At 41.8% G+C, this 18,149-nt stretch overlaps 1 protein-coding gene across 4 annotated transcripts in view; it reads right to left on the reverse strand.

Annotated features, from left to right (window-relative positions):
- EXO1 (exonuclease 1) overlaps positions 1 to 18,149 on the reverse strand; it is an 83,331-nt gene that overhangs the window by 12,234 nt on the left and 52,948 nt on the right. For all 4 annotated transcript variants that reach the window (XM_030195204.1, XM_030195206.1, XM_030195203.1 and 1 more), the window contains exons 12-13: positions 7,160 to 7,264; positions 1,785 to 1,975 (exon numbers count right to left, since the gene is read on the reverse strand). In XM_030195204.1, coding sequence (XP_030051064.1) covers positions 1,785 to 1,975; positions 7,160 to 7,264 — 296 coding nt within the window. The remainder of the gene's footprint in view (positions 1 to 1,784; positions 1,976 to 7,159; positions 7,265 to 18,149) is intronic.

Below are 18,149 nucleotides of genomic sequence, written 5' to 3' on the forward strand. Positions count from 1 at the left end.
CCTCCCCAAACTCTGGAACCCCAACCAAAAGGCCTAGCCAGGAGGGCCTAATTTATTTTCTTTCCAGTGTTGCTCTGACAATATTAGCATATGCTAACAGTGTTGTTTTTAAGCTCACAAGGCCTGGAATTTTTTTTTTTTTTTTTGGGGGGGGGGGGGGGGGGGGGGGGGGAGGGAGGGGCGGGTAGGGGTGCCCCAGAGGCACCTGACCTTTAGTTAAATATGGGGGAAGAGGCAGGCTAGACTGAAGATGGAATGAGGAAATATGGGCAGTTATTATAAAGAGAGCTGGGGGGCGGTAAGGAGATCCTACAGGCCCCTGTATAAAGGTGTTAAAAAAAATAGAATCCTTGACTTAAAAAACAAACAAAAAACAACTTACAACAACAACAACAAAATCAGCACCATCTGGAAAGATTTAATCAGATATCCAGTTAAAGTGCCATTGAATAAGTGATGCTGAACATAGCTAAAAGGTAAAGTAATCTAGGTATCTTTCCAGATTAGGTTTTTGAGCATGCATTTCTGAGTATCCAGTAGGTTAGCTAGGATTTCTGCAAACAGAGAGTTACCTACCAACTACTTTTAAAACATTATTCATACTTTGGATAGTTCATCCTCTTCTGACTCTTCTTACGAGAAAATTCTGTTTAAGAGTCTATGCTGCAGATAATAGAAACCACCCAATTTTCTATCCTAGATTTTTGTTATTAGCTATATATTCTTCAACTAGGCCGGTATAGCCACATGATTCTCAAAAGATGCTGACCCCCAGGAAGTCTCCAGAGAGGCTATCCTTCAGCAGTGGTCTCCCTCACCAGGCATATGCATACTGTCTCCATGAATATCCCAAAACTTGCTGGCCCCAATGGATAGCACACTGAACATGGATTTGCTGCCGGTACATAGTGGAGGCAATTCTATAAAAAGTGCTAAAAGTTAAGTGCCCAAAATCTGACTGCTAAGCTGGTATTCTATTGGCGTGTCAAATCCATTATAAAATACTAGCATAAGTCGGCAGTATGTGCCAAAATATAAGCACAATCACTGATACCAGGGGGGGTAGCCAATCTTGGTCCTCGAGGGCCGCAACCCAGAAGGGTTTTCAGGATTTCCCAATGAATATGCATGGCATCTATTTGTATGCACTGCCTCCATTATATGCAAATAGATCTCATGCATATTCACTGTGGAAATCCTGAAAACCAGACTGGGTTGCAGCCCTCGAGTATCAAGGTTGCCCACCCGACTTATGCCATGTCAATAGCAGGAGTTAAGGTGCTTGCCTAAATGTGCCATTTTGCGTGCACAACTTTCTATAAGTTGCACATATTGCTTGCCAATACGTCAATGGACCTTTCATGCTAATGCCGTCCTTTTATGTGCTAAAACACTTAGGTACTAAGTTATAGAATAGCACTAAGTGCACTTGTTCCTGCTGTTTTACCCTCATTTTGATTTTTGTTTTCTTTCCCCTGCCTGCTGCTTATTTGTTTGTTTAAATATTGTATTTATATACCCTTCCCTTCTGCCCTCTCAACTGTCATTATAATTGTTTTTATTAGTTCACTGTAAGCCGCTCTGGGGCTGCTTTATATGGCAAAAAGCGGGATATAAATGATCTAAAATAAATAAATAAACTGCTGTTGTAGCTGGGAAGTTATGTGCTGAATTGGCTCTTAACTCTTGTGTGATATGTAGAATGAGGGGATAAATGCAAAGTACACCCAGCTATGGTGCTGGCCTATAACCCACATTTTTAGTTGTAAATTAAAACCACATACTTCTTAAATCCAAAGTTCTTCCAGAGATCACTAATTGTGACTTGCAGTCCTGGGCTGTTCTCATTATTCTGATTTTTCTTCTGTGCAGTAGTCAATTTCTTGCTTAATCCACTGACTTTTGCTGGTGCCATTGACTTCAGCTTTGTTGTCAAGCCTGATCCCACAGATCTGGATTTATGTAAACCAGACACCTGTATATTTGTATACAAAAGCATTATCTGTGGTGCATAAATAAATATATACCTTCTGAAAACATACTACATAATTAAATTATGACTACAAGTTATATGATTACATTTCAAAATTTTAGAGTGCATGACAAAAAGTGCAATATTTCTAAGAACAGTGCAACAGAGAGAAGAAAAATATTTGTTGCCCAGTGAATGTCTCCAAATGAAGAAAATAGGAAACAGCATAAGCATTGATTAGCATGTTAGATGCAAAGCCCTGGATAACAAAGGCTAAAATAGAATTTGAAAAGAAACTTGTTATAGAGGCGTATCTGAAGCAGAAACCCTGTGAAGAACTAAGGCCATAGTGGAGAGACTGAATTCTTTGCTTCTGTCTTTACTGAGGAGGATATCAGGGATCTACCAGTTTCAGAAATGGTTTTCAAGAGTGATGTTGCGGAAGAATTGAAACAAATCTCAGTGACCCTAGAACACGTGGAGGGGCATAATCGAAAGGGACGCCCAAGTTTTCCTGTGGACGTCCTCGCAGGATGGCCCCGTGATGGGGTGGGGAAACTCATATTATCGAAACAAGATGGGCATCCATCTTTTGTTTCGATAATACAGTTGGGGATGCCCAAATCCTGAAATTTAGGTCGACCTTAGAGATGGTCATCCTTAGACTTGGTTGTTTTTGATTTTCGGCGATAATGGAAACCGAGGACGTCCATCTCAGAAACGACCAAATCCAAGCCATTTGGTCGTGGGAGTAGCCAGCATTCGTAGTGCACTGGTCCCCCTGACATGCCAGGACATCAACCGGGCACCCTAGGGGGCATTGCAGTGGACTTCACAAATTGCTCCCAAGTGCATAGCTCCCTTACCTCGTTTGCTGAGCCCCCACAAAACCCACTACCCACAACTGTACACCACTACCATACCGTTTAGGGGTGAAGTGGGGCATCTAGATGTGGGTACAGTGGGTTTCTGGTGGGTTTTGAAGGGCTCACATTTACCACAAGTGTAACAGGTAGGGGAGGATTGAGCCTGGGTCCACCTGCCTGAAGTGCACTGCACCCACAAAACTACTCCAGGGACCTGCATACTGCTGCGAGGGACCCGAGTAGGACATTTGAGGCTGGCAAAAAATATTTTCAAGTTTTTTTTTTTTGAGGGTGGGAGGGGGTTGGTGACCACTGGGGGAGTAAGGGGAGGTCATCCCTGATTCCCTCCGGTGGTCATCTGGTCAGTTCGGGCACCTTTTTGAGGCTTGGTCGCAAGAAAAAATGGACCAAGTAAAGTCGCCCAAGTGCTCATCAGGGACGCCCTTCTTTTTTCCATGATCGGCCGAGGATGCCCATGTGTTAAGCATGCCCCAGTCCCACCTTCGCTATGCTTCCGACATGCCCCCGTGAACTTTGGTCGTCCCCGTGACGGTAAGCAGTTGAGGACGCCCAAAATTGGCTTTCGATTATGCCGATTTGGGCGACCCTGGGAGAAGGACGCCCATCTCCCGATTTGTGTTGAAAGATGGGCGCCCTTCTTTCGAAAATAAGCCTGATAGTGAGCCAAACTGACAAGTTAAAGGGTAGTAAATCACTTGAACCAGATGGTATACAACCCAGGGTACTGAAAGAATTCAACAATAAAACTGCTAATCTATTATTAGCAATCTGTAATCTGCCATTAAAATAATCCATGGTACATGAAGATTGGAAGCTAGCAAATGTAATATCAATTTTTTAAAAAGGTTCCAGGGGTGATCCAGGAAATTACAGACCGGTAAGCCTGATGTCGGTCCTGGGCAAAATGACAGAAACTATTATAGATTACTAAATACATAAACATTTAAAATATTTATTTATTAACCACACTGTCTTACAACTCTAGGTGCTATACAGACCACATACATAAAATCCAAACAAGACAAAAAACAAAAACATTGAGTATATTATATTACTTAAAGTAGATTAACCAGCAAAACAGTGAATAAACAAACTGCCATGCTTAAGCACAGTATGCCTAAGTGAAGAAATATGCTTTCAGATATTTTCTAAATTGTAGCATTTAATTAACACTTCGCAGCTCATATGGTAATGGAATTCCAGAGTGATGCTCCCTCAACCTGGACGATTGATGAAAGATAAATATCAAGTCTAATCTGTCTAAATGTAAGAACATCCTACAATAATTTATCAGAGGGTCTCAGGTTACAATTCGGTTGATTTATTCTAAAGGCAGCTGCCAAAATGGTTTAATGGGACCAAGTCAACATGGATTCAGTCAAGAGAATTCTTGCCTCACCAATTTGCTACATTTCTTTGAAGGCGTGAAAAATGCCTCTGTATTGTACTGGGAATGAAAACAGAAACAATGCTCCTATGATTTAGCTAATTAGATTAAAAAACACACACACAAAACACACAACCACATCAGGTGCTCACCCAGCAAGCCTTCAAAGCTGAGAGTAAAGGCTGCCTAGACATATATTGCACTAACCAATCATTACAATGTTTAGGCCCTAAGACTTTAAATTTTAAATGTGAGCTTCAACTGGCAACCAATGTAGTGTACATAACCATGCGGCAAAATTCGGAATTGTCTCCTTACCCTATTAGATCAGTGCATACCATGCTGATGATCTCATTAGTCACTGAAGTGTTGTGCAGAAAAGCCACCAGAGTACACACAAAATTTAATGCATTCTAAGAGGCCTATTTACTAAAGTTCGGTAAAGTTTTGCACTTAACATAATTCTGGAAATAGACCTGTTGCATGCTTAACTATTTGAATACTGATTTTTAATAAGCACTGCAGAAAAGAATGAAATGTCAAATTGAAGCTATTACTGAAAAAACACTTTTCCTTCAGCTTGTATTTCAAAAAGGCAAGTAATCAAATCTAAAATTCAAATCCAAATTACATTCAGGTGCATAAACTATTTCCCTGCTAAAGTGGACTTACGATCTAAATTATACCCAAGGTAAACGAGAGTGAATTGCCCAGGGTCACAAGGAGACGGCCAGTGAGATAAGCAGGATTTGAACCCTGGCTTCCTTGGATCTCAGCTCACTGCTTTAATTAGACTATTCGACCAAGCTCACTGTCATTTTGAGAAGTGCCAAGTAGAGGAGTGGCCTAATGGTTAGTGCAGAGGCCTGAGAACCAGGTTCAATTTCTACTGCAGCTCCCTGTGACTCTGGGCAAGTCACTTAACCTTCCATTGCCCCAGGTACAAAATAAGTACCTGTATATAACATATAAACTGCTTTGATTGTAACCACAGAAAGGCAATGTATCAAATTCCAACCCTTTTCCCCAAGTGATACCAAGCACTCCTAGCCAATCATTACCAGTGCTTGCTTTTTAAAAAAAATAAAACCTTGGCACACTTTCTCAAACTGGTCTTTTGCTGTGATTGCCAGTAATAATTGGTACTTTCATGCATACTGTGGCCAAAGGATAGTCTGTTTTTGGAACTAAAATTGGAGCAATGACTCCTCTAAATGCTTTGACTTCCAAAATGTCAGCACTGATGATAGGACTTAAGGATACACAGCACCAAAGCAGCTGTTTTTCAGTGCCATGGGAACTCCTTCCTTTTTTTTTTGTTTTTTGTTGTCGTTACCTTGGCACTCTGGCTAGCTGCTGTTTTGTGGTACCAACTACACTTTCCATAGTGTTGTCAGAGGAGATCCTTTTTTTTTTTGTGGCCTCTTATTTTCTTTTTTTTTTTCATTATTATTTTTATTAAGCTTTTAACAAACATAACTTCACATTTATGGATGATAATACACAATTTGGAAATGTCCAACAGAAATAATTTCTATGCTTAAGTTATAAACATTATATCGACCACAAGTTAAAGAAATTGATCCAAGAAGAAAGATTATTCAAATAATCTAAAAAGAAATAAATCAGTAAAACAATGTACAATGATGCGCCCGACCTGGGTAGTTCCACCTGCTCCGGTTAATCAGTGTTCATATAGGATTACACCTTAACATTTACTTCTTCCCTACTTATTATTAATTCCTCCAGCTGTCTGGGGTCAAAGAATTGAAACTGTTTAGACTGAAATACAATTCTACAAACACAAGGAAATTTCAACAGGAAACTAGCTCCTATTGCCAAAGTTCTTGTGCGCAAAGCCAAAAAGGCTTTACGCCGCTTTTGAGTCTCTCTTGATAAGTCAGGGTAAATTCTTATTTTAGACCCCAAAAAGTTTGAATCCAAGTGTCTTAATGAGAGCCTCAAAACTGCATCCCTATCAATCTCCAAAGCAAAGGTTACTATTAACGTTGCTCTCTTCGTAATAACCTCTAGTGATGACTCCAAAAAGGCAGTTAGATTCATCTCTCCACCCTCTTGAGGAAATTTTTCTGATACCCTAGGATCAGTTTGTAAATAAAATGCACGAGTAATGGGTGGAAGAGATGTGTCTAACATACCCAGTATTTGTATGCCATAAAAGAGCCTTTCCCTCATTCCTTCCATGTGCAACAGAAGGTTGCCTATTTCTGATGAGAGAGACTTTATATGGGGGACCTGCCTGACCCAAATGATTAAGGTGCTGACTTGATCAGTGCTGATTAAATATGTAGAGGTGAAAAATATGGAATTTGGGGAAGAAATAAACGAGTCAGGAAAAGGGAATTTTAATTCATATGTATTTAAAACAATTGTTTCAAATAAAATTACTCAGAATATATTTATTCAGTTTTGTTTAAATCAGTAGCAGCTTCAGAAATGTGTTAAGACAGATATTTCAGCAGGGATAGTGGAACAAGTTAGGTCACTTCTTTACTTCTACCATTGCTCTGTCTATCTTTCCCTTAGCTTCAAATTTTCCCTCCCTTCATTGGCATCTCTTTCCTCATCTTTAAGCTTTCTTGCCTATCCTTCTGCTTCTATCTTCCTTCCCTTGCAATCATTTAGTCTCAATCCCCTTCCCCCTCCTATTCCTCATCTCCACATCACGTGTTATTTCTACTCCTTTCCTAGTCTTGCCTATACCAACTCTCTATTTCTCTCTTCCCCAGCATCTATTTCCCTACAGGTCTCCTCTTTCCTGCATCATCTAGTACTACTAATTTCTAAAGTACTACCAGGCATAGATAGGGGAGAGAGAGAGAGAGAAACACACATACATCATTGTTTATGCACCAAATATTTCATCCACCTGTAAAACATTCTATAATTTACCTTAGCTCGCAGGGTAGTAATTTTCTTTTCAGGAAGGAGTGTGCAAAACAGGGGAGAACTTGGTGGGCTTGGATTTTCAGATGACACCGGACTGCCGTCAGATTCCTTTAATGCACAAAAAGAGTATAATTCTTAAACACGAGTCATATATGACTTTAGTTCAATAAAAAAAAAGTCTTTATTATGAAACATCACATCCCACAAATTTGTCAGTTGGGAAACCCACAGGGCTGTTAAAAATAATTCAATACTAACAGAGATCTACAAAACACAAGGATCCCACTTCTCACCTCTGCTTTACCCAGTGTCACCGATGCTACTGTGTTTTAACTGCTGAATTCTGTAGTCCACATGGGTTGGTGGATCCAGCAGACAGCTGGATTCCAACAGCTGAAGGAGGGGAGCAGCACCACCAGTGTTTTCTAGCAGGACATGACACAAATGCAGGGGCCACTTTCAAGTTCTGCAGCATCTGCAGAAGCCTTCTAATCCCGGTGCTGCAGAAGCAATTGCACAATGGGATGTACATATGCACCCCACCACTTGTCCACAGATAGCACTCCAGATTAAGTTTGTTATATACTGTATATATCTATGGGTAGTTTCAGGAGATTCTTTGCATATGGTGTTCATGTAAGTCAACTATCTGGTATCTATTGTGGATTGTGGTATACTCTATTCTCAGATGAGAAACCATCAATAAGATGTTTGGCATACTGAAATAGGGCGATAGGAAGCACATTCTGTTTTGTCTTTGCCAGGTTTCAGAATAACCACTATCTAAGCCTCCATAATAGATGGAGAAAGTGCCTCCCCGGTATGGACAACGTTGAGCAGGGCAGCTAACAGAGAGGCCAATTCACCAGAAAAAGGCTTGTAGAAATCATTAGGCAGACCATCGAGACTCGGAGATTTACCTGCCAGAAGCTCTTTCATAACCTTTCAGACTTCATCAGCGGTAACAGGTTTCTCTAAACTGGCACATTGCTCCTCTGTCAAGCCAGGAAGCGGACGAGCAGACAAGTAAGCATCAATAGCCTCAGGGCAAATGGAAGAATCCGCTGTGTAGTGAGACTGATCAAAAGCTTGAAAACGCTGACAAATCATGGAAGATCTAGTCAATAATTGACCCCACCATCCCCCACTTTAAGAATGGTATGGTCCACCTGCTGCTGCCGCAGTTTGAAAGCCAAGGACCAACCTGGTTTAATAATTTGTCTGTTGGTGTTGCCCACCGAAAAACTGTAGCTGTTCCGAATAAATGCTAACTGTAGATCAGTAGCCTGTATTTCCCGCAAGATAGAAATAGATCCAGGAACGTATGGCACTCCTTCAAGCGACTAAAATAGGAAAGACACTTGGCCACCTCCACACATTGAGATCGAGCCCATTGACTAGCCTTCTGCAAGAAATACCCCCGGGTGACAGCCTTTAATTCAAATTAAGGTTCAAATATTTGCGAAGTACAGTCCTGTACCCAGCCAAGATCTCTTCACTCTGTAACAAACTTGTATTCAAAGTCTCATCTCCTATCTTTACCCTCACCACAAAGGGAAGGAATACTAGCCCAGACAGGCGCATGATCCGAGATAGAGATAGCTCTTATATCAGTTTTACACCCCCTTTCAGCCAATTGAATATCCACCAAGATGTAATCTATTTGAGAATAGGACTCAGAAATGAGAGAAGAATGTATCATCCTACAGTTCGAGATTATACCAACGCCACAACTCACACAGACCCAGATCACATGAAAACTTATTCTGGTTGGAGACTTTTAACAGTATCTTTCACCTGGCTCTTGACCGTTCGGGAGGCTCTGTTAGCAATCAATGACTTTAAGATTTCTTGTTCTTTTGTTAATGTTGCACATGAAGAACAAGAAATCTTAAAGTCATTGATTGCTAACAGAGCCTCCCGAACGGTCAAGAGCGAGGTGAAAGGTACTGTTAATAGTCTCCAACCAGAATAAGCTTTCCATAGAGACAAGACAAAGCTTATCAAAGAATCAGTCCTGAGACTCATTAGGAGCATAAATGGATGCTAACGTAACAGCAGAATTATCAAGTAGTAAATTGAAAAGCAAATATTGTCCTTCTGGGTCCCTTTTAATCTTCACAACTTGTACCTAGAGAGAAGAATGGATCAAAATAGCTACTCCTCGCTTCTTAGAAGCATCATTAGCAGAGGCACAGTAAATATGAGGGTACTGAGGATGAGACAGGAATCTTGTGGTCCCGTTCAAAGTGAATCTCCTGTAAAAACACAACCTGAGGTCTAAAGTGCAGAATCTCCTTAACAACTTTTGACATTTTTGAGACAAATTCAACCCTTTAACTTATGTCAGCGCTTTTAAATCAGTACATATTTAATATGCATTGTAACAAAGACGCAATGATCTACGATAACAAAACCCCCTAAACCTCCAACCACACACCCACCCCATCCACACCAGACAGACATCCACACGGATCTCTGACAGGGAACTGAAGGACCTAACCCACACCACCTAAACCCCTCCCCACACTTATATTATACCCCCATCCCTAGTAGCTCACAAAACATCCCACCAGGCAAACAGCTCATATATCTCCACCATACAGTCCTGACCACAGAACTAAAATAAAATTAGAAATAAAGTACAATACATAAAAAAAAAAAAGTGGAAAAGCTTTGGATCCAAGATGGCCGCTTGAACCGGTAGCATGTCTCCACGCTCGGCTAATTCTTGCAATGCCCAAACGACGAGGCAAATCAGCTGGGGCGGCTCCCCCAAGCCGACTTACCTCTACGTTAGTGGGACCTATAGATTCCTTTTTGAAGAGACGTGATGTGCCTGGAGGATCGGTGAGTGGCGGATTGGCGGCGAGGACGGCAAGTGGAGAGCCAGAAACGCTGCCCCTGCTAGATGTGACCTTAAGCCCCGATCAACGAGCTCCTCCCCCGCAGCCCCAGAGCGTTTCCTCTCCAGTTATGGCGTCGTCTCCGAAGCTGCCAAAATCGGGTGCTGCTGAAGGAACGTCGGGAGCTGGGGAAAACTCACTGGAGAGAAGTAGACTTGAGGGAGTTAACCCTCGAGTTCCTCTGGAGGAAATAAGTCAAGCTGCTGGAGGGACGATGACTGAGACAGTGAATTCAGCAGGGAAAGAGTCGTTTACTGCAGGTACAAAGAAACAAGGTATGGTTTCCTTATCTTTTTTAGAAGCCAAACCAGCAGAGATAACCCTGGAAAGTTTGTGGGCTTTGATTGCTAATTTGGGAAGGTTTTATGCCCTCAAATTTAAGACTTAGAATCCCGTGTTAAACACTTGGAACAAGCTGCTGAACTTGTGGAATCTGATAAGAAAGAATCCTTTGAAAAAGTGAAAACTTTGTCAACTCAGGTAGGGCAAGTACAAGAACTACAGATTATGACAATAAAAGATATTTCTATTTTGAAAAGAAAAATGGAAAATTTGGAGAATGTACAAAAATCAAATAATTTGAGACTTTTAAATTTTCCGAGGGTGATTACTGTCTCACCAAGAGAAATGTTTAATAGATACTTGAAGGAAATCTTGGGATTTACGGATGAAACCTTACCACCTTTGACTCAAATTTACTACTTGCCCAGAAAGGAAGTCAATGATCCAGACCAACAACAAACGGAACAACCATTGGATGTCTCAGCACTTTTAGAGACTCCGACTATAGATTTGACAACATCAGCAACTTTATTAATAACTCTGGCATTGTCTATGGATAAAATGTTAATTATGAAAAATTTTTTTCAAAGAAGAGAAAAAGAATTTCAGGGATTCAAAGTCTGTATATTTCCAGATGTTTCTAAAGACACCCCAAAAAAACGTAGGCAATTTCTTTTATTAAAAACAGGGGTGCTCAAGTTGGGGGCAACTTTTTTCTTACGATATCCTTGTAAGTGTATTGTATACCATCAAGCGGTTAAATATGTGTTTTTTGAATCAGTTCAACTTTCTGAATTCATTACAGCCAGAACTCCTTAAAGGTTAGCTCTGAATAGGATTATAGACACAGATAATAGACCGGTTTAATTTCCTTTTGTATTTACCTGAGTTAATTCTTCAATTTTGTTAATCTTGGACCCACAAAGCATGGACTTGAGTGTACTCAGTCAAGTACTTGTTTCTTTATATTTGTTACTAAAATGTTACTGATGAAGGTACCTTTTCTTGTTTCAAATATGCATGTTATAAATATTTGAAATTAATAAATATATTTAAACAATAAAAAAAAAAAAAAGTGTGTGGTGGGGGGGGGGGGGGGGGGGGGGAAGAGTGGAAGCCAAGACGAGAACCTTTATATATATATATAAGGAGCCAGACACAGAATAAGGAAGTCCCATAATAGGGCCACTGGTAAACTAAAGTCAAACAGGAGCAGCATTCTTCTTAGCTTTATGTGAAACACACTGCCATCTTTGAAGCTCAGCATGGGTGGAAGGGGCCACAGTAGCAGGAGGGAAAGCTGTAGTTGTCAGGCCAGCATCTTGTAAAATCTTGCATGCCTCTGTGAACTGACGAGCCTGGTGCAATTTCCCATTGACAGCAAAACAAACAGGAAAAGGGAAAGCAATCTTTAAAATCTCCAAGACAGGTTTCATAGCACGTCTCTGTGACCACATGAACCAAGACAGGTCCTGGTACACTAACTTCTGCCTCATTGTACTCCACGTGAGAAATTTGATGGGCCTGCTGTAGCAAATGGTCTTTAACAGCATAGCTAGCAAATGGACAATAATATCCCTGGACCGAGTATCAGCAGGGTGCCCCAAAGCTCGATGTGCTCTCTCTAATTCGAAAGCACCCAAGTCGGGCTCCACTCCTAGCGATTTCTCGCACAGCACATGAACAATGGTGGGGATGTCCTCCGAAGCTCCTAACTCGGAAACCCCACAAAACCGAAGGTTCTTCCGACACCCCCAGTTCTCCAAATCATCCAATTTAAACTGTAAATCCTCGTACTGCTCAGTCAGCTGGAGGAGATGGGATTTGGTAGTTGTCAGCTGCTCCGACTGTTCCTCTACCCAAACCTCCAAATCACCCAAACCTCCAAATCCTAACAAACTTCCAAACAAAGAGAATAGCAGATAAAGTCATGTAATAACACGGACGGTGCAGAATGAAGCTATTAAAGGGTAGGAAACTGTAGGAGCTAATGATCTAGGCGGCCATTCGGCACCGTGACGCCACTTCCTCTGCCTTTCACAATTTTTAAAAATTGTATTTTTAACAGGAGCTAGAACCAAACAAGACTCAACTGAAACCCAGAAATAAACTGGGTCTGGAGAAAAAGCCCAAAGGCACCTCCAGTTTGACAAACACAGCAGAAATACTGGTTCAGAAAAAAACAAACCAAAAAGGCCCCTCCAAGGCAAAGGGAGCTCAGAATTAGCTAGAAATAAAGTTAAGAGCTGCAGGAGGAAGGGTCAAAGAACACTGCCGAAAAATGCATGCCAACAAGGCAAAGTCTGGGTACTGCCAAACTGAGCACAAAACAGAATGCAGAGCACTGCTAAACCAGAGACTTTGCTCTTTTTAGTTTTGTTTTTACACAAAGCAAAGATGAGGCTCATCTCCCAGGCACTCAAGGCCCCTAGACAACACCGGGACCAATGAACATAAAGGACCTCCAGAAACAGAAAGGAACCCCTAAGGACCAAGGAATCAGGACGAATGGGGAGAGAGGGAGGGACACAGCCACCTGGGTTTGACATCCCATGGAGTGGAGATCGTTCCTACCCCAACTACCTAAAGCAGGCCCAGGTGGCCTACAGGGGGTGGGGTTAAGAGGGAGGGTAAGATCATGTTGGGGAGGGGAATTTGGGAGAAAAGATATCGAGTATGTTGGGGTAGGGATGCAGGAGTAGAGGGGTTGGGAGCATGACTGGACAAATATTGAAGCCAATATTCAGTCCACTACCCAGTTACCAAACCGGGTAAAGTTAGGACAGGCTTTTTGCTGTCCTAACTTTAGCCGGATACCTATCCAAATAGCAAGCTGAATATTGTCACTGTCCTAAAAAACAAACAAACAAAAACCTAGGCTGACATCTTCCTTGGGCAATAATCTGATCATAGATAAGTAAAAGTTGGGAATGAAATGGGGAGATATCTGTTGCTGGGAGATTTCAACCTGCTAGATGCAGACTGGAATGCCCCATCTGCAGAATTAGGAAGGAGCAGAGAAATCGTAGATGCCTGTCAATGTGCTCTGTTCAGAGAAATGGTAACAGAATCTATGAGGAAAAAGGGGCGACGCTTGATCTAGTGCTCACAAAATGGAGAAAGAGTCTCTAATGTATGAGTGGCTGCCCACCTGTGCAATAATGACCATCACACTACATGATTTGGTATAAGATCTCAAAATACTGGATTTCAAACATGCTGACTACAGTAAAATGGGGGGAGTACCTGAAGTAGGAACTGACACGATGAATGGATGTATGAGAAGTGGAAAGACAGAGGTCTTAAAGGAGCTTTATAAATATTACATCAGATCTTTATATACGGAAAATAAACAAAAGCTGAAGAAAAAGGAAATCAATATGGTTCTCCAAACAAGTGGATGAAAAAATAAAGGCAAAAAGGTGGCATTCAAGAATGCAAGATGAACAAAGAAAAGATTACTGGCTAAAACTCAAAGAAGCAAAGAGATGTGGCTAACAAAAGTACAGGTGGAATTAAAATGGTTAGAGATGTAAAGAGGTGGCAAGACTTTTTTTTCCAGATATGTTGGGGAAAGGACGAAGGCTAGAATGGAATCCTAGGAGTTTCTGATGCTCACTATATGGGGAGTAATGAGAAAAAAGCAAACGCGTTAAATAAATATTATTGTTCTGTGTTCATAGAGGAAAATCCTAGAGGACAGCAATTGGCTAGCAGTGGTATATATGGGAATGGAATAGATATTGCATCATTAACAGAAGAAAAGAATATGTATGAACTGCTTGAAAAACTGAAGTGCACAAAGCCATGGGGCCGGATGGGACAGATCCCTGGATAGTGAGGGAGCTCAGAGATATCCTAGGAGGTCTACTTAAAGATTTATTTAATAGATGGACTATAGAAGAGCGGATGTTATCCTTCTTCACAAAAATGGTGACAGAGAAGTGGGAAACTAAAGGCCGGTAAGCCCCACTTTGGCAGTGGGAAAACTAATGGAAATGCTGTTGAAGGGGAAGGATAGTGAACTTCCTAGAACCCAACAGATTTCAAGATCAGGAGACAACATGGCTTTACCACAGGAAATTCATGACGAGCAAATCTGATTCTGTGACAGGGTGACCAGAGATCTGCGTCAAGGATATGCGCTAGATGTAGTATACACTTGGATTTCAGCAGTCTTTGATACGGTTCCCCACAGGAAGCTCCTGAATAAGCTGAGTGGGGTGAAGTTAGGACCCAAAGTGGTGAGATGGATTAGAAACATGATGACTGACAGGTGATAGATGGCAATGATAAATGGAATCCACTTGGAAGGACGTTCGTGGAGTGCCTCAGTGATTAGTACTAGGACCAATCCTATTTAATATATGTGACATTCCTAAAGAGTTAAAAGAAAAGGTTTGCCATTTTATAGATGACAAAGATTTGAAACGGACTGGACACCCTGGCGGGGTAGACAAGAGACATGATCTACAAAAATGAGAAGAATGCTTTAAGGTCTGGCAATTAAAGTTTAATGCAGAGTGATGCATTTGAGATGTAGAAATCCAAAACAAAATGTATGAGATAGGGGGCAAGGTGCTGTTATGTACAGTTCAAGATGGGCCTTGTGATAGTGTCTGAGGATCTCAAGATGGTAAAAGCAACGAGACAATGCAGTGGCAGTAGCCAAAAAGATGCCAGGCTGCACAGAGAGGCATAACCAGCAGAAGAAAGGAGGTGTCATTTGTGAGGTTCCACTTGAAGTATTGTGTTCAGTTTTGGAGGCTGAATCTTGCTAAGGACATAAAAAGACAAAGTGGTTCAGAGGAAGGCAACAAAAATGGTATGGGATTTGCAACAAAAGACATGAGAAAAGACAATGATCCACCTACGTGTACCCTAGAGGGAAGGAGATGATATGTGTACCCTAGAGGGAAGGAGATGATACAAACATTTAAGTACTTGAAAGGTATTTAATATACAAACAAATCTTTTCCAGAGACAGGAAAGTGGTAGAACCAGAGGGCAGTGTGGTAGACTTAGGAGTAAAAATCAGGAAGTACAGGAAGTACTTTATCATGGAGAGGCTGGTGGATGCCCAGTGGAGGTGGTGGAAACAAATGGAGATAAAATTAAAAAATGCGTGGGATAAACAGACGATCCCTATACAGAAAGAGGATGGAATCAAAACAAAACTGAGCAGTGTTTAAGATTTTTTATTTTAGTTACATTTGTACCCCGCGTTTTCCCACTCATGGCAGGCTCAATGCAGCTTACATGGGGCAATGGAGGGTTAAGTGACTTGCCCAGAGTCACAAGGAGCTGCCTGTGCCTGAAGTGGGAATTGAACTCAGTTCCTCAGTTCCCCAGGACCAAAGTCCACCACCCTAACCACTAGGCCACTCCTCCACTGCCACTTCAGTAGCTGGAAGGCAAAGGTCAGTGCTGGACAGTCTACGGTTGTCTCCCCAAAACGGCAAAGACAGAACTAGATGAGCTAGAGTGGGCTTTGATGGCAATCCGGTAGTTGGGAAGGCCAGTGCCAGGCAGACCTCTATGGGTCGTGTCCCAAAAATGGACAAGATGAATTAGGATCTAGTATGTGTATTTTTATCATATGCTATGAGTGCAGCTGCGTAATGTGTTTCTCAATGGGGAAGGAAATAATACCTTAAGATTAAAATTAGGAAATAAAATATTGTTAGCAACATTGTTAGATTGTTAGTTTAATCATGTATTGACAGCAAATGTGACTATTTTGTGGGCAAAGTGCTATTATGGAAGAGTAGTTTTGTATCATATCAGGAGTTCAATCTCAACCCAGTCCTCTGGGCAAATTCAGCCAGTCAGGTTTTCAGAATATCCACAATGAATATGCACAAGAGAGATCTGCATTCACTGCTGTTATGATTCTGCTGGATAGGCAGGGGAATGTTTAGGACTCACTCCTGATTGGCTTGTCAGGGGCTGAGCCAGCAGACATCAGTAGCCTGATCCATTTAAGCCTGTCTTTCCCCTGCAATCATTGCTTTGGCATTTGATTGCTCTGATTGCTTGCTGAAGCCAGTCTGCGCTTGGTCGCTCATGTACACGTAGGAGTTTAGTCTCTTTCCTCCTGCTTGCTTATTGTGTGTGTGTGTGTGTGTGTGCTGGGTTCTCCCAGCATGAGCCTGATTGTCTCACTCCCCGCACCTGGTTTGCTTTCTCCTTCTCTAAGTAGTGCTTGTCTGGGGTAAGCCTGTGCCTTCAGTTGTTTTAGTTTGTTTAACTTTCTCTCCCTCGGTGTTCCCTTTGTTGTGCTGAGATTCTGCTCGGCCCCTTGTGGTTCTACCTCCCCCGTCCTTGTATTTTGCTCGTTTGTTTTAGTTCTCTTTGTTTGCTGTAGCTGTCTCCTGTGTACAGGAGCAGCGTTCCTTTTCTGGTCTCTGCGTGTCAAGGCAGATTCCTCTATCTTTGTCTGCTGAGTGCTGTGCCCTGTTTTTTCCCTTGGGGGTTGTGGGGTCAACTTTGTATATTCCTTAGGTAGTTCTCACTTTCCCTTTGTATGCTGTATATTCAGCCTAGTGTGTTCCCCGTAACGTTGTATGCTGTAGGTACAGCCTAGTTCCCTTGTGTGCTGAAAGGTTCAGCCTAGTGCGCATTCCTTGAGTAGTTCTCCCTTTCCCTTTTGTATGCTGTATAGAAAAGTCTCTTTTGCATTCTGGTGGAACTCATTGTGCCCGATATATAAATATGAAGTAAGAATTGCTGAGAAAACTGGTTAACTCTGTAGACTCAAAAAGACCTGGGAGCCTTTTGAATTGTTTTGTTCTGATAAGGAAACCACTCTTGCTTAATTTGTTTTATACTTGCATCAATACATGTTCTCAATGTGCATGTTACAATTCTATGCTTTTTGTTAGTTAGTCCAAAAATTCAATAAAGATGGTTTTGAACTTAAAAAAAAGTTATTTTTGTCATAACCACATATAAGAAGCCCTAGCTATAATTCACTCTAAAAGAAATTAAGAGCTTCATGTAGGGTGACCTCCACACCCAACATTTACCGACATTTATTTAATCAATCCACAGAATTTACAGAATTAAGGGACATACAATATTGGATATAACATGGTGAATAATTGATCAGGTAAAAGTAGAGTGGGAAGGTGCTAATATATATAGAGAGTTAAATTATAAAGAACAATGGATCTTTCATTTAAATTCTATATATCCTGTGGGTCTTGTGAGAGGGTAGGTGAAAGGGGATCCGGGAAGGCACGCAGAAGGGGGGTGCAGGCAGCCAGGGAACCCCAACAGGGCAGACTTCATGTGCACAACACCCACATTCAGAAAGCTGCGCTACCGGAGGCAGAGAGGTTGGAAACAACAGAGAGAGGAGGAAGTCCTGCAAGCTCTCAGGGGGTCTGGCACTGAGTTCCCAGAACAGGCCAAGGTGGTGTGGAGTGAGGCAACAGTCGGGTGAAGAAGGAAGCTAAGCAGGGTCGAGCCCGGCTGGGTCCTGGAAGGGGGACCCAGCTACAAAGTGGTGGCAGCGGTGGGATCAATCGAAGACCTGCCAAGGAAGGCTTATATTTACCCTGATTCTGGTAAGCAGACTCAGAATTTGGGCAAGGATTGTGAAACGGGTGGGAGTAATCATTTGCTCTCAATTGGGCATATTGTGTGAAGAGCGGCACTTGGGTCTTGTATTCTGTGTTTTTCAGGAACTAGCGGGCGTCGGAGATCATGGATCCGAAGGAGCTGATGGTGTTCATGGCACACCAGTTCCAGAAGCAGCAAGAACTGGCACAGAAATTCATGGCGGACTCTCTGGCAGCATC

Source organism: Microcaecilia unicolor, chromosome 3, assembly GCF_901765095.1.
Source record: "Microcaecilia unicolor chromosome 3, aMicUni1.1, whole genome shotgun sequence".
In the NCBI taxonomy this organism is placed as follows: domain Eukaryota; kingdom Metazoa; phylum Chordata; class Amphibia; order Gymnophiona; family Siphonopidae; genus Microcaecilia; species Microcaecilia unicolor.